The sequence below is a fragment of the Camelina sativa genome, chromosome 13 (assembly GCF_000633955.1).
Source record: "Camelina sativa cultivar DH55 chromosome 13, Cs, whole genome shotgun sequence".
NCBI lineage: Eukaryota > Viridiplantae > Streptophyta > Magnoliopsida > Brassicales > Brassicaceae > Camelina > Camelina sativa.
The window spans coordinates 4,760,720-4,774,197 of NC_025697.1; the positions used below are offsets into that span (position 1 = coordinate 4,760,720).

General features: G+C 37.6%; 2 protein-coding genes across 2 annotated transcripts in view; both read right to left on the reverse strand.

Annotated features, from left to right (window-relative positions):
* On the reverse strand, nucleotides 505-2,873 carry LOC104735167 (L-gulonolactone oxidase 3-like). The gene is made up of 3 exons (XM_010454901.1): nucleotides 1,903-2,873; nucleotides 1,567-1,822; nucleotides 505-1,479 (listed from the first exon to the last, which is right to left on the reverse strand). Exons 1-3 carry the CDS (start codon nucleotides 2,593-2,595, stop codon nucleotides 653-655), a joined length of 1,776 nt encoding a protein of 591 aa, XP_010453203.1. The 5' UTR covers nucleotides 2,596-2,873; the 3' UTR covers nucleotides 505-652.
* Nucleotides 12,664-13,478, reverse strand: part of LOC104737947 — a 3,367-nt gene continuing 2,552 nt past the window's right edge. Inside the window, exon 2 of the mRNA XM_010458191.2 lies at nucleotides 12,664-13,478. Within this exon, the coding sequence (XP_010456493.2) occupies nucleotides 12,667-13,478 (812 nt within the window). The 3' untranslated portion in view covers nucleotides 12,664-12,666.

Sequence of the window (13,478 nt, forward strand, 5' to 3'; positions counted from 1 at the left end):
TTTTGAACGAAGTGACAGAGAAATATAAGTCATTTCTCATTTTCGACGTGGGATTAGTAAAATGGCTACTTTAAATGATGATTTATTCGTTCATTCATTTATGATTGAATCCCATTATATTCTTTAGATCAGTCATAATGTCAAATATTGCATGCGGTTACTAGGCTTTGATACCACGTTAATTGGTAAAACTAATTTTTTTTTGTCGATAAATTGGTAAAACTAATTAAATCGACGGGTTTGAAAGTGTCTTGTTTACATATCGATTAACATGAGAATACTGAGAACTTTTTCCATTATATACAAGATTATAAAGACCCTTCCTATCCAATCGGGTAAACGTAGGGATCCAGCAGCGGAAGCAACATGATTTTTTTGATCGGACAACGCCACAACGGCTTGAAACGTGTCATAATCTACGGATAATTTCTTTTTTTCTAAGATCCGCTTGCAAATACTTTTGAAAGAGTCAAATATGTCCGGACAAATAGCGCATATATAATATATCCCAAAAAATAAGGATATCCAAGATCCTAGTAAAACATTTATATTCCTTTGGATACACTCATGAGTATATGAAGAACAATTTATTCTGTCTCTTCATCATTTTGTCATCGGATGATATAATTTAAAACATAAAAACTCAAGCTAATTACGTCATTAGAACTTGCGCTGGAGAGTATCTGCAAACCCTAGCTTGTGTGTAAACAAGACCTTGTCTACAAAAGTAACCTTTGGAAGGGATACAATGTCTGTCTTCTGAACACACACAATTCCCTTCAAGGGCACATCCATCGTACTTGGGACCTTCTCTACCAAACAGAATCTCATCAGACCATTCACTTGAAAACATCTTCGTAGGATCTAACTTGTTCTTCACTTCCAAGAATTTGTCAAAGTTAGGTCCACACTTTTGCTTCACGCCAAAGAAACCCACTTTCCTATTCTTTCCCCAATGAGGCTTCGCCCCGTGTTTGACAAACGCCATCTGCTCCATCTCCTCCATCATATCTTCGTTCAACCTCGGGGTTAACTCATCATCCGCTCGGTAATAGTTAAAGTCAACAACCACAGAATCCTCTGTCTGGCCAAGATAAGCATTTGAGCCCTTGATGAAACGTATGAGGATACCGTTATAGATATCAATCCCGCATAGTCTTTCTGGTTCCAAGTCTCGTAGCTTCTTCACGTCGAGGAGAAAGCCTCTAAACCTAGCAACCGTAAATATAGCCGTCGTTTCATAGAAGGAAAGACCGTTATACCTCGGGTCCCATGCACAAGCGACGTCAATTCTAATCGAAGATGAGTAGAGGCAAGACCCGGAAGTCTGAATCTTGCCTTGTCTCCCGATAACCGGATACCCGGTAAAGAGTAACCCATTGTTCTTAAGACCATTCCCGGTTAGTTTCTTGTAGGCCAAAGTCGTATCCGCCGTGGTGCATTTTCCTTTCTCGTTCTTGCTAGATTCAAGCGCCTTCTCTACAACATTTTCAAATCCAAAATTTAGATTCTTAAACATCTAATAAAACCAAACTAAACCGGGAATGGTAGGAGTCGTCTACTAACCTAATGCTCGAACCCCTTTAGATATTAAGATAGGATTAGACTGAAAACCAGTGAAATCGTTGACTCCGTTGCCGGAGACGTTGGCCGGTGATCGGATATCGTAACGGTAAACCGCAGTTTTCCTAGAAGGATACCAAGTTATGTCTCCGAATTCGAATTTTTTGCCATGCTCCATAAAAATGTCTTCGAGTGCTACGTCAGATGTGAAATTATACGTCATACTTCTCTTGAATGCTTTCTCTATCGAAAGCTTAACCTACAAAATATTAAATATACAAAACAAAACGAAATAAAAAAACAATTATAAAGAGAAAAGTTAACGGCGTTAAGTTATACCTTAGAGATGACTCCTAAAACTCCCAATGATACTTTAACGGCGTCAAGAAGCTTATCATCTCTACCTTCCTCGAGTTTGACAACCTTGGCGAAACCTTCAGATGAATTCGCCGGAACCACAAGGCTGATTCCGACAACATGGTCATGAACCGAACCGCCTCGTCCAGACCACGAGCTTCCGTGAGATCCAGTACTAATGAGCCCACCAATACTAACTCCTTCCCAATACGGCGACGTTCCAATGCTAAACCCAGCTCCTTCAACTTTATCGATCAGCTCTCTCAACGAAACACCAGAATCAGCCGTAACCGTTAACCGGTCCGGTTCAATCTCGATAACCGAATTATACTTCGACGTACTGATTAGCATTGCGTCTGAACCGGAAGGACAAGCGAGTTTGGGTATGGTGTGAGAGAATCTGGTGACGGTTTTGACTTTGAGATGGTGCTCGGCCGCGTAAGCCACGGCTTTACGAAGCTCATCCTCCGTCGTTGGATACGTGACGTTAGCCGCGCGGCATGTTTTGCGGTCGGGCCACGTGCCGTACGCGTTAAAGACGGTGCAACCGGTTTGGTCGCATCGGACCGGTGGTTGTGGTGGTACGGATTGAACGGTCCATATAGTGAAGAAGAAGAAGAAGAAGAAAGATAGAAATGAAAAATAAAGAAGGGTATGAGAACAATAACGCATCATGATTTATGTTTTATCTCTTGGATCTCTCTGGTTTTGGTTTTGGTTTTGGTTTATGCTTTACTTATGTATAAATGAGATTTTTATTGAAGATTGAAAACATTGCTTTGAAGCAAATAAATAATATTGCCGGATCTTTATTGTATATATTGAGTTTGATCATCTTCTGAATTTAGTGTGACATATCATTTATTTTTAAGTAGCAGCTGATTTATTCGAAGATGGTAAAGAATTAAAAATTTAGTATAATCTAGATCTGGTCAAAACCTTTTTTTTTTTTTTCAAAGATCTGGTCAAAACCTAAAGTGATAGAAAATATTGTAGGTTTAAATATGAAACAGAAATTCCCACTAAGTATATCATCATCATTCATATTAAGAAAAAATATATGCAATGGAACTAAAATAGTGAAAAGGTGGAAATTGACAAAATAATTGATCTGACAAAAAAGTACAAAAGGAAAAGCGTGTTGTGTTTGGTTTTAAAGCGGTGATAAAATGATTGATGCTTATAACTGATTTGTTTAACAATAGTTGATACTAATTGAAAGAAAATTATACTATGTATGTACGTATATCTATATATATACTCCAACATTGATTATATAGATAATTAATGAATAGTAAAAATGCTTAATATCAGCTGAATAAATTTGGTGAATTTTAGTTTACATATCAATATATATATATATATAGTATCAAAAAAATTGATGTGTACGTAAATGATATAATATAATTTCAAAACTAAGATAGTTTAAGCATTTGAGTAAGGGTTATTAATCATGATTACTTTTCCTTGACATTGGTGATTAGTTATTCAGTAAGTGGTTGAAGTTATATAAGTATAAGATTAATCTAATACTATATTTTTAGTGTTGGTTATGGTTGAAGTTATATATAATTAAGATTAATCTAATACTATATTTTTAGTTGGTTAAGGATTCGACAATGGGCACAATACCATTATTATCATGGAGTAAGCGGCAAATAAACTCTCTAAGGTCATTGGTTCCCCTGGCCAACCGATACTTATAACAAAGATGTTCTCGTGGAAACAAAACCATCATGCCAATTGCCAATCCAGTCCAGCTTTTGTAGGACCGATTATAAAGTTTTGAAAAAAGTTGGTCAGTACTTGGCCGGGCTCATCATATAGATTAAAAACCCTATTTAATTTAACGGTTAGTTGTGAACTACTGATCTGCACAGCCAAAGTATATGACGGATCTAAAAGTTATAATCAAATTTGAGTTTTGTCTCAAAAACGTAGCAAGTCGGATTTTTAATCTAATTGAATTAACTTTCAAATTAGGAATTTCTTTTTCCTTTCTTTCTTTATGCAGTATGTTTTTTATTTTGGAGTTTATTATAATCTCAGACCAATGTTTTTGTTAAGTTTGAGAAATATTTGTTTGGTAATAAAATTACGTATATAAGAAAAGCGAACATATAGTTTTAAAATAAACTTTCATAGTTTCATATATAAATATTCAATAATTGGGGCCGGAGTTTGAGTCATGCAACATACATGAATTAGTTATGTTTAGATAATCCAAGAATCATACGTCGTTTGGAATAAAGTCGTACGTAAGTACGTACTACATTTTCGTAAGAAGTATACTTAGGATATATGTGATGATTTTTAATTCCTTGTGTTTACTGGTTACTGGTAAATCTCGTTACTAGCTCGTTGAACGATGCTAGTGAATCATTAACTTATCTGTTTTCTGTTGAGTGATACTATATCCTTCTTAATTATTCTATTTAAAGACTATATATATATATATATATATATGTTTTTGAACCAAAAAAAGAAAGAAAGACCGTTGTGTTATAGCCAATCGTGAGGTCAGTATATATATGGTTATGGTATATGTAGACTACAGTAGCACCTTTTTGATCAGTATATATAGAGTATAGAGCACCATATTATGGTTTGGATTGGTTCGGCTGATTTCGTTTGTGAGTTTGTCTTAATTGTACGATTAGGGCCATTAGGCTTAAGTAATAGTAGTATTTGTTTGGTCATTAATTAATACTGATCATGCTTCTAGATAAGATCATGATTATTTTTTCATGCTTAAAAGACATTTTTGAAAAAAAAACCTAGATCATTATGTTGTTTAATTTATATACTATGGCGCGTGGTTGATTAATTTGTTAATTATAACATGTATTAATTATGTTTATGTACCAATGCTTGAACAAGTTCAAACAATATTGGTATATGTCAGCTCAGCTGGTGTTATTTCTTATTGAACAATATGTTCGTTTATAGCAACCGGTCTTAATAATATTCAGACCACAAATTAGATATAGTTCATATTATAAGCATTTAACATTTTGATTTATTGATTTTTGAGTAGTTCGACTTGCAATATATATACAGGCATTACATATAAGAAATCGATAAACTTCTAGTATAGTGCATGTTAGTATCAGAGTTGCTATGAAATGACATCATCACAATGTTCCGGTGTCGATGGAGGTGCCTGATCTCAACTGTAAATTGAGACCACCTCACATGTTAATGCAAATAGTTAAGTTGGAAAGACCAATACATGAACATGCAAGAACACATGAGTTTTCGTATTTCTACTAAAATATATTATTATAGGATTGATATCAAAACACTACAAGAAAACACAGATTTTCCGACTACGATCGGCGACTATATTCATAGTCGTTAAATTTAGCGACTACATACCCACTAATTCGCGACTGCTTTATGACTATTAGCGACTAAATAGTGACAAAAAACAACGAAATGAGAATAATCGTTAATTTGGCGACTATTTTGCGACTATTTCGGCGTGTCGCAAATTGCTGTCGCAAAATAGTCGCTAAATTAGCGACTAAATGATAGTTGCTTGAGTAGTAGGAAATTTGGCGACTATTTTGCGACATTTCCGGCGGGTCGCAAAATTTAGTCGCTAAATAGTCGCTTAACACGTGTATATAAACACGTTTTTAGCATTCGAAGTAGGTGTACTTGTATTTGGTGACTACGTAGTATAGTCACTTTTTAGTCGCTAAATATGTCTATATAAACTGAGCTCACCAATCGTTTTTCTCACTCACAGAAACACAAAGCAACACAAAAAAAAAGAGATCATATATAGAGATTTGCAAAGACTCGTTTTTGCAAATATAGAGATTTATAATAATGTCAGGAAGTTACAATTATAGTAATTTCCGAGAGTGGATGTACAAGAGGATCGATGAGGTGACGGGAAATTTTACAGAAGAGTTCAGAGCCGGGATGGAGCAGTTCATACAATTTGCAAATAGCCAGCCTTTTCCACAAGAAAACGGGGGTAAGTTTTTTTGCCCTTGTAGTAGGTGCAAAAACGGGAAGCGTTTTCTAGGGACTAGAATTTGGAATCATCTTTTTAGTTATGGGTTTATGCCAGATTATTATGTTTGGTATAAGCATGGGGAAGAAATTAATATGGATATAGGAACGAGTACTGTTGATCCGACATTTATTAGTGGGAGTGAGGAAGTGGGTAATGTAGTAGAAGATAGATATGTGGATATGGTGAATGATGCATTTCCTTCTAATGTGGGTTATGATGATAACTATCAATGGGATGAGGGTTATCAGAGTGTAGAAGAACCAGTACTTAACCATTCAAAAAAATTCTATGACTTGTTAGAAAGTGCAAAAAATCCAATATATGATGGTTGTCGTGAAGGTCAGTCACAATTATCTTTAGCTGCTAGAGTTATGCAAAATAAGGCAGATTATAATATGAGTGAAAAGTTAGTGGATTCAGTATGAGAAATGTTGAGTGATTATTTACCAGAGGGAAACCAGGCTACGGGTTCTCATTACGAGACAGAGAAATTGATGCGCAATTTAGGACTCCCATATCATACAATTGATGTTTGTATAAACAATTGTATGTTATTCTGGAAAGATGCCAAAAAGGAAGAAAAATGTTTGTTTTGTGATGCACCAAGATGGAAGCCTAAGAATGACCGACGCAGAACCAAAGTACCATATAGTCGTATGTGGTACTTACCTATTGGTAATAGACTGAAGAGAATGTATCAGAGTCACAAGAATGCAACAGCAATGCGATGGCATGCCGAGCACCAAGCAAAGGTGGGAGAAATGAGTCATCCGTCTGATGCAGCGGAGTGGAAGTATTTTCAAGAACAAAATCCTCAATTTGCTGAAGAACCACGTAACGTGTANTTGCGTATGACATGTTATCTAGATGGACAACACATGGTAAATTGTCTTGTCCAGTTTGCATGGACGATATAAAGTCTTTTTATCTACCGAATGGAAGGAAGACATATTGGTTTGATTGTCATCGGAGATTTCTTCCTCCTGATCATCCTCTGAGGAGGAATAAAAAATATTTCTTGAAGCGAAAAGACGCTACAAGAGAGTATACACCAGAGTCCTTGACTGGTGAGCAAGTTTATTCTGAGCGGTTGAATTGTGTAAATCCTCCAAGAACCAAGGACGTCGGTGGAAATGGTCATGACAGGAAGATGCATGGATATGGAAAGGACCATAACTGGCACAAGGAAAGCATTTTATGGTCGCTACCGTACTGGAAGGACCTTAATCTCCGACATAATATTGATGTGATGCATACAGAGAAGATTTTTTTGGACAACATCATGTACACTCTTATGCGTGTGAAAGGTAAATCAAAAGATTCCGTCATGTCAAGGTTGGATATAGCAAAGTTCTGTTCTCGGCCACACTTACATCTTTATAGTAGGGGTAAAGCACTTTTCCCGCCCTATACATTGACAGACGAAGCCAGAACAAGCTTATTAGAATGTGTGAAATACTCGGTGAAATTCCCAGATGGCTATTCAGCAGACTTAGCTAGTTGTGTTGATATGGAAAATGGAAAGTTTTCAGGCATGAAGAGCCATGACTGCCATGTTTTCATGGAGCGGTTACTTCCATTTATCTTTGCAGAACTCCTTGACCGGAATGTCCACCTTGCGTTATCAGGTATATTAATTAATTATTTAAAGTTCTATATATATATATATGAAGTGAGTAATTGTGATGAAATTTGAATAAATATAATATTGTAGGGGTTGGAGCATTTTTCCGGGACTTTTGCTCGAGAACTTTGCAAACAAGTCGACTTCAAATTCTAAAATAGAACATTGTTTTAATCCTCTACAATTTGGAATAGATATTTCCACCATCCTTTTTTGTTGTGATGGAGCACCTGCCTATACATCTTCCCTACGAAGCTTAATTGGGAGACCCTGTCCAATATAGGTGGATGTATCCTTTTGAAGGTTTTTCAAAAAATTGAAAGAAAAAGCAAAGAACAAAAGATATGCGGCTGGATCAATTGTAGAATCATATATCAATGACGAGATTGCTTATTTCTCTGAGCACTACTTTGCTGCGAATATACGAAAAAAATCAAGGTGAGCGATTAAGAGTAAATATTTTTAATGTGATATTTAATTTAATAGTCCTAATGATTACTTTTTAATTATTTGGTCAGATTAACAAGATTTGATGAAGGTGAAGCGTTGGCATATCATGTCCCTGGAGTACCTTCTATATTTACTCAAGTTGGCCGTCCAAGTGGAGAAATGAATGAAATATGGCTTTCACGTGATGACTATCGTTGCGCACACGCATATGTTTTACGGAATTGTGACTATTTTCAGCCAATTGAGAGGTATATAATTAGTTACATATCACAAATTAGTTACATTTTTAGATATCTAATTCCACTATATTTTCTCATATACATTGGTGATCTTATCTTTCTATATAGTATGTTCGAGGATTATATTTCGGCAAAATATCCAGGACTTACCGAGAAAGAACTCTCCGCGAAAAGAGCTGACGAATATCATTCTTGGGTTAAAGAATATGTATGTTAAACCATTTTTCGTGAAATACATATTGTACTTATTGTTATTATTTAACATAACAAGACTATATATATATGCAGGTTAGTTATTGGAACGCCTCAAATCCATTTCCTACTTGGGTTCAAGAGATTGTGCATGGACCTTTGAACAAGGCTAAAACATGGCCAATGTATTTTACAAGAGGTTATTTGTTTCATACAGAGAACCACGGTGCTGGACGAAAGACATGTAATTATGGGGTCTCTGTTAAAGGTGAAAATTATACGGATGCATCTAACGCTGCAGATTTCTATGGAACAATAACTGATATCATAAAACTTAAGTATGAGGAGATGCTTGGGTTGAAGATCACACTATTTAAGTGCAAGTGGTATGACCCTGTAATTGGTAGAGGCACTCGGAGAAGTAATGGTGGCATTGTAGACGTTCTTTCAACCAGAAAGTACAATAAAAATGAACCATTTATTCTAGGTATGTATATAAACGAATAATTATTTACTGTCATTATCACATTTATATACAATATGTGTAACTTTTACATGTTGATTGCAAAACAGCATCTCAAGCCTCATAGGTTTGTTATATTCAGTACCCATACATAAAGAAACCGAAGCATTTATGGCTCAATGTTCTAAAAGTGAATCCGAGGGAAAACATTGATGGAGAACCAAGTCTTTTGCAAACAGAAAATGATAATGCTGTATTGATGACCACAATTGAAGATGTCATTGTAGACAATTTGGAAAGGAGAGAACCAATAAACATTGACTACGATGTTGCAGACGCGGAACCTGAAGATGAATTTATGTGTAATTTATCGTCTTCGGAAGATGATGAAGAAGACGACGAAGAACCCTGAAGTCACTTTTGGTGCTTTAAGATATGTAAAATAAATTATGTATTTTATTAAAATCTAATGGTTTTATTTACTTTTTAATAAACATTTGGAAGACCTTGTTAATTTCTTTAAGATTATTGTTTTATACAATCAATATAACATTTTATGTGTTTTAAAAAAAATATATATATATATAACATTGGGGTTACTCGAACCCAGATCTGATGATTACAATCAGAGTACATTAACCATCTGAACCAATTTCTCTTTTGTGTATATTGACAAAACGTATCAGTTATATTGTGTAACACTCCTCTTATATTTTGGGCAAAAGAAATTTGGGACAAAATATTTCGATCCGATCCATTAACAAAACACTCGATCCATTAAGAAAATAAAACCTAAATCAATTCCTTCGCTTCCATTAACCCTGATCAATCCTAAATATTTCGATCTCTCCTTCTTCCTCACTTCCGCATCTCCTTCGCTTCCATTAACCCTAATCAATTCGATCTCTCCTTCTTCCTCAATCTAAACCCTAACCTAAACCTAAAACACTCGATCTCTCCTTCTTCCTCACTTCCTCATCTCCTTCTTCCATTAACCCTAAATCTTTCTTCTACAATCTTCTACAATCAATCCTCATCTCACTTCCGCATCTCAATCTCACTTCCTCAGCTCATGTCGAATCCTGCGGTTAAGAAAACATTAAGGAGAAAGGTTGGGTGCAACCTTTCTCAGAGAGTTTCCGCATCTAATCTCACCAACCCTCAGAGAGCCGCACCATCTAATCCATCCGCAGCTGTTCATCTCACCAACTTTCAGAGAGCCGGACCGTCTAACCCATCTGCAGCCGTTAATCAAACCAACCCGCTACCACCGCAGTACAATTTCACCCCGACTGCTCAAATTCCTCAGTCGTTCACGCCGTCGGAGGAAGAACTATTTATGCCCCAACAAGTACAAATACCGCATTTCCGGAACTTCCCACCGCCACAGACCCTTTTCCAGAGCTCCGACAATCGAGTTCCTGATCCGCCTGTTCCGTCGCTTGAGGTTCAGAACTATCCACCGAATCCACCGGAGGATCATACGCTGTCTCCACCGCATCAGTCCCATGGAAGTCTTCCTCAACTCCAGAATGACACGATGCAATCTCTAACCGCCTTCCTCATGATGCCTGGCCGTGAGACGTTTACGACAGTTCTATCTCTTAAACCACTGAAGAACACGACTTGGTATGTTTCGCTTCCTGTTAATTGTGTGGAATTTGATGGTTTGATTAAAACACGACTTGTTTGTTTGATTCAGAGTTTCTATTTGACTCGTTTAATTAAGGCAAAGCTCTAGTTCTCATAGTGTAGTTTGTCCGATACTAAGTATGTTTTGCTCTCTAATATGACAAACAATTAGCATTCGATTATCTAAGTTAGTTTGTTCGATACTTGGTATGTTTTGCTTTCTAATATGACAAACAATTAGCATTCGATTATCTGAGTTAGTTTGTTTGATATTTGGTATGTTTTGCTTTTTAATATGACAAACAACTAGCATTCGATTATCTGAGTTAGTTTGTTTGATATTTGGTATGTTTTGCTTTCTAATATGACAAACAATTAGCATTCGATTATCTGAGTTAGTTTGTTTGATATTTGGTATGTTTTGCTTTCTAATATGACAAACAATTAGCATTCGATTAACTGAGTTAGTTAAGAACTTTGATTGTCTGAGCTTTCTAACTGATCAAACTAACTACAATTTGTTTACATGTGTGTGTGGAGGTTTGATAGGGACAAAAAAGGCCAACTTGTTTGGAAGATTACCAAGATTTTTATAAACAAATTCGATGGTCCATATTATACTTGGTCTTGTGTGCCTCCCGATAGAAAAGATAGATACTTCATGGAGTTTGTGGTAAGAATAGTACAATGTAACCCGTTTTATACTTTTGTTTATTGTTTGTTTTCACTGATATAATTCCTTCTCTCTTTGTTATGTAGAAAACTCACACCTGGGATCTATTGATAACAGGGACCGTTCAAGCACATTTCAACACCATCTGTAACCGCCGGATAAAGGGCATGGTTAGCGATGCAAGGACGGCCCGAATAAAACCTTCATGGATTGAAGGTGACCTCTGGAAAGTGATGGTTGCTAATTGGGATACTGAAGAACAACAACAAAGGAGTTCCACCTATTCCAAGTGTCGTATGTCTGACCGTAATGGTCTCGGTCCTCACATCCACTTATCAGGCCCTAAGTCATATAGGGAAATCCAAGATGATCTGGTACTAAATCATTTCTATTTTGTTAGTTTCATTTATCAACATTTCTATATTATCTAGTACTAACAATTGTTTAATTTCTAACATTGCAGGAAGAGGAGTTGGGAAGAGAGGTCAGTATGGGTGAAGTTTTTTTCAAAACACATACAAAGCCGGATGGTTCTTATGTTGATGGCAAGGCAGAGAAAATTCATCAAGCTTATCAGCAGAAGTTGCAAGAGAAGATGGCTGAGCTCGAGGCAGATTCAACTATTTCAGATGGTACTTCACACCGTCGGGAGCTCACCACCGATGAATGTACTGCCATCTTTCTTGAGGTAAAGTAGCATTTCTACTCGATCATTCATTTGTTTTGCTCTTTACCTCTTTACTTACTGTTTTTCTTTTTCTAAAAACAGTGCACTGAGAGGGATTCACGTGGAACTCCTTATGGTGTTGGAAGCCTCAAAGATACTCTTGGCAAGGGCAAGGGCAATCAACCATCACAAACGGAAGCCTTTTTCACACTGCAAGAGCAACTGAAGGAAGCCCAACGCCATATTGAAGTTCAGGCTGAAATCCAGGCGACTCTCAACGCTGAAGCTGCTGCTCGAGAAAAAAAGACTGCTCTCCTTGTGGCTGAGCAAAAGCAAGAGTTGACGATGATGGCAAAGTTTATGCGCCACACTAATCCAGCCTACATGGAGTTTATAGCCTCTCAATCAGCTGAGGAGGACAATCTTCCATCATCAACTCCATGATCAACTCCACAACCTTGCATTTTGTTTCTCAACTCATGAACTAAGTTCTTGTATTCAGTTTGTATGTGTTATAAACTTTTTCTTTCTATGCTTTTGGTTTGATCTCTATTTTGAACTTGTGTATGTTAAGGTTTTAATACAATTATGATTATGTTTTTGGAAGGTGTTTTCATTAGATTTTTCATTTACTAGATCAATATTAAAATCAGGATTAAAATCAGGATTACAAAAAAATAAAAACCAGTAAATTTCATTATTTTCTAAAACAAAGTAGTCGCTATATAGTCGTCATTTAGTCTGCAAATTGTCGTTAAATAGAAGGNTCATTTTCTTCATGTCCCATTCTGACTCAGATCCAACCGTCCATATTCCTCCAGTGTCTTCAATAGTTGGGTCCCTTTTCTTCTCCCTCTCGCTGTACACTCTCCTCCTTCAAGCGCCAACGCCACCGCCCTCGCCACCTCTTCCGCCGGCGCCACCGCTATCTCCTCCCCGGAATCATCTCCTCCTTTCCCGTATACCACCGAGAGTATGCTTATTGCGTATTCTCTTCCTCTCCCTGCCAGTCTCGCCATCACCGCCACCATCGCCGGCACCGTCATCGCGTGAGCTCGAACCTCCGCCGCTCCTTCCTTCGTCGTGCACATGAGCTCTAACGCTGCTAAGGCGCGCTCAACCGCTGAGATCTCTAGCCCCGCCGCCGTTTCCACCACCGCTCGAGCGGCTCCAGCCTCGACCGCCACGTGGCGGTTTCCTTCGGCGAGGCAGAGCGCGAGGAGGATCTTGGTGACGTATTTGGCTGTTACGATCTTGTTGTTGCTGCGAAGGCAAGAGACGAGGCCTCGCATGAGACCCGGTGGACAAGTCGGATCAGAAGGCGGGTCGGGTACGACGACCCGTTCGAGTAGCTGTAGAGCGAGGAGCTTGTCGGATTCGGAGACAGATGTGAGGTGAAGCTCTGCGATCTGGAATGTTTCTTGGAGGGTGGTGGTTACCGGAAGAGGCGGCGGTGGAGGTGGCGGAGGAAGAGAAGGAGCGGTGGATGGAGTTTGGTCAAGGTGATGAGGGAAGCGCCATTGAGTGAAGCTTTGAGAAGTGGAAGTTGAGGAAGAGGAAGATGAGGAGGAGGTGGTTGGTGGTTTAC

Bases quoted from the DNA above. Each gene is read 5' to 3' on its own strand.
- LOC104735167 (XM_010454901.1), bottom strand. From the start codon at position 2,595: ATGATGCGTTATTGTTCTCATACCCTTCTTTATTTTTCATTTCTATCT. The intron at 1,823-1,902 runs GTATAACTTAAC...AATATTTTGTAG, and splicing joins TTTTAGGAGTCATCTCTAAG to GTTAAGCTTTCGATAGAGAA. The intron at 1,480-1,566 runs GTTAGTAGACGA...AAAATGTTGTAG, and splicing joins TAAAGGGGTTCGAGCATTAG to AGAAGGCGCTTGAATCTAGC.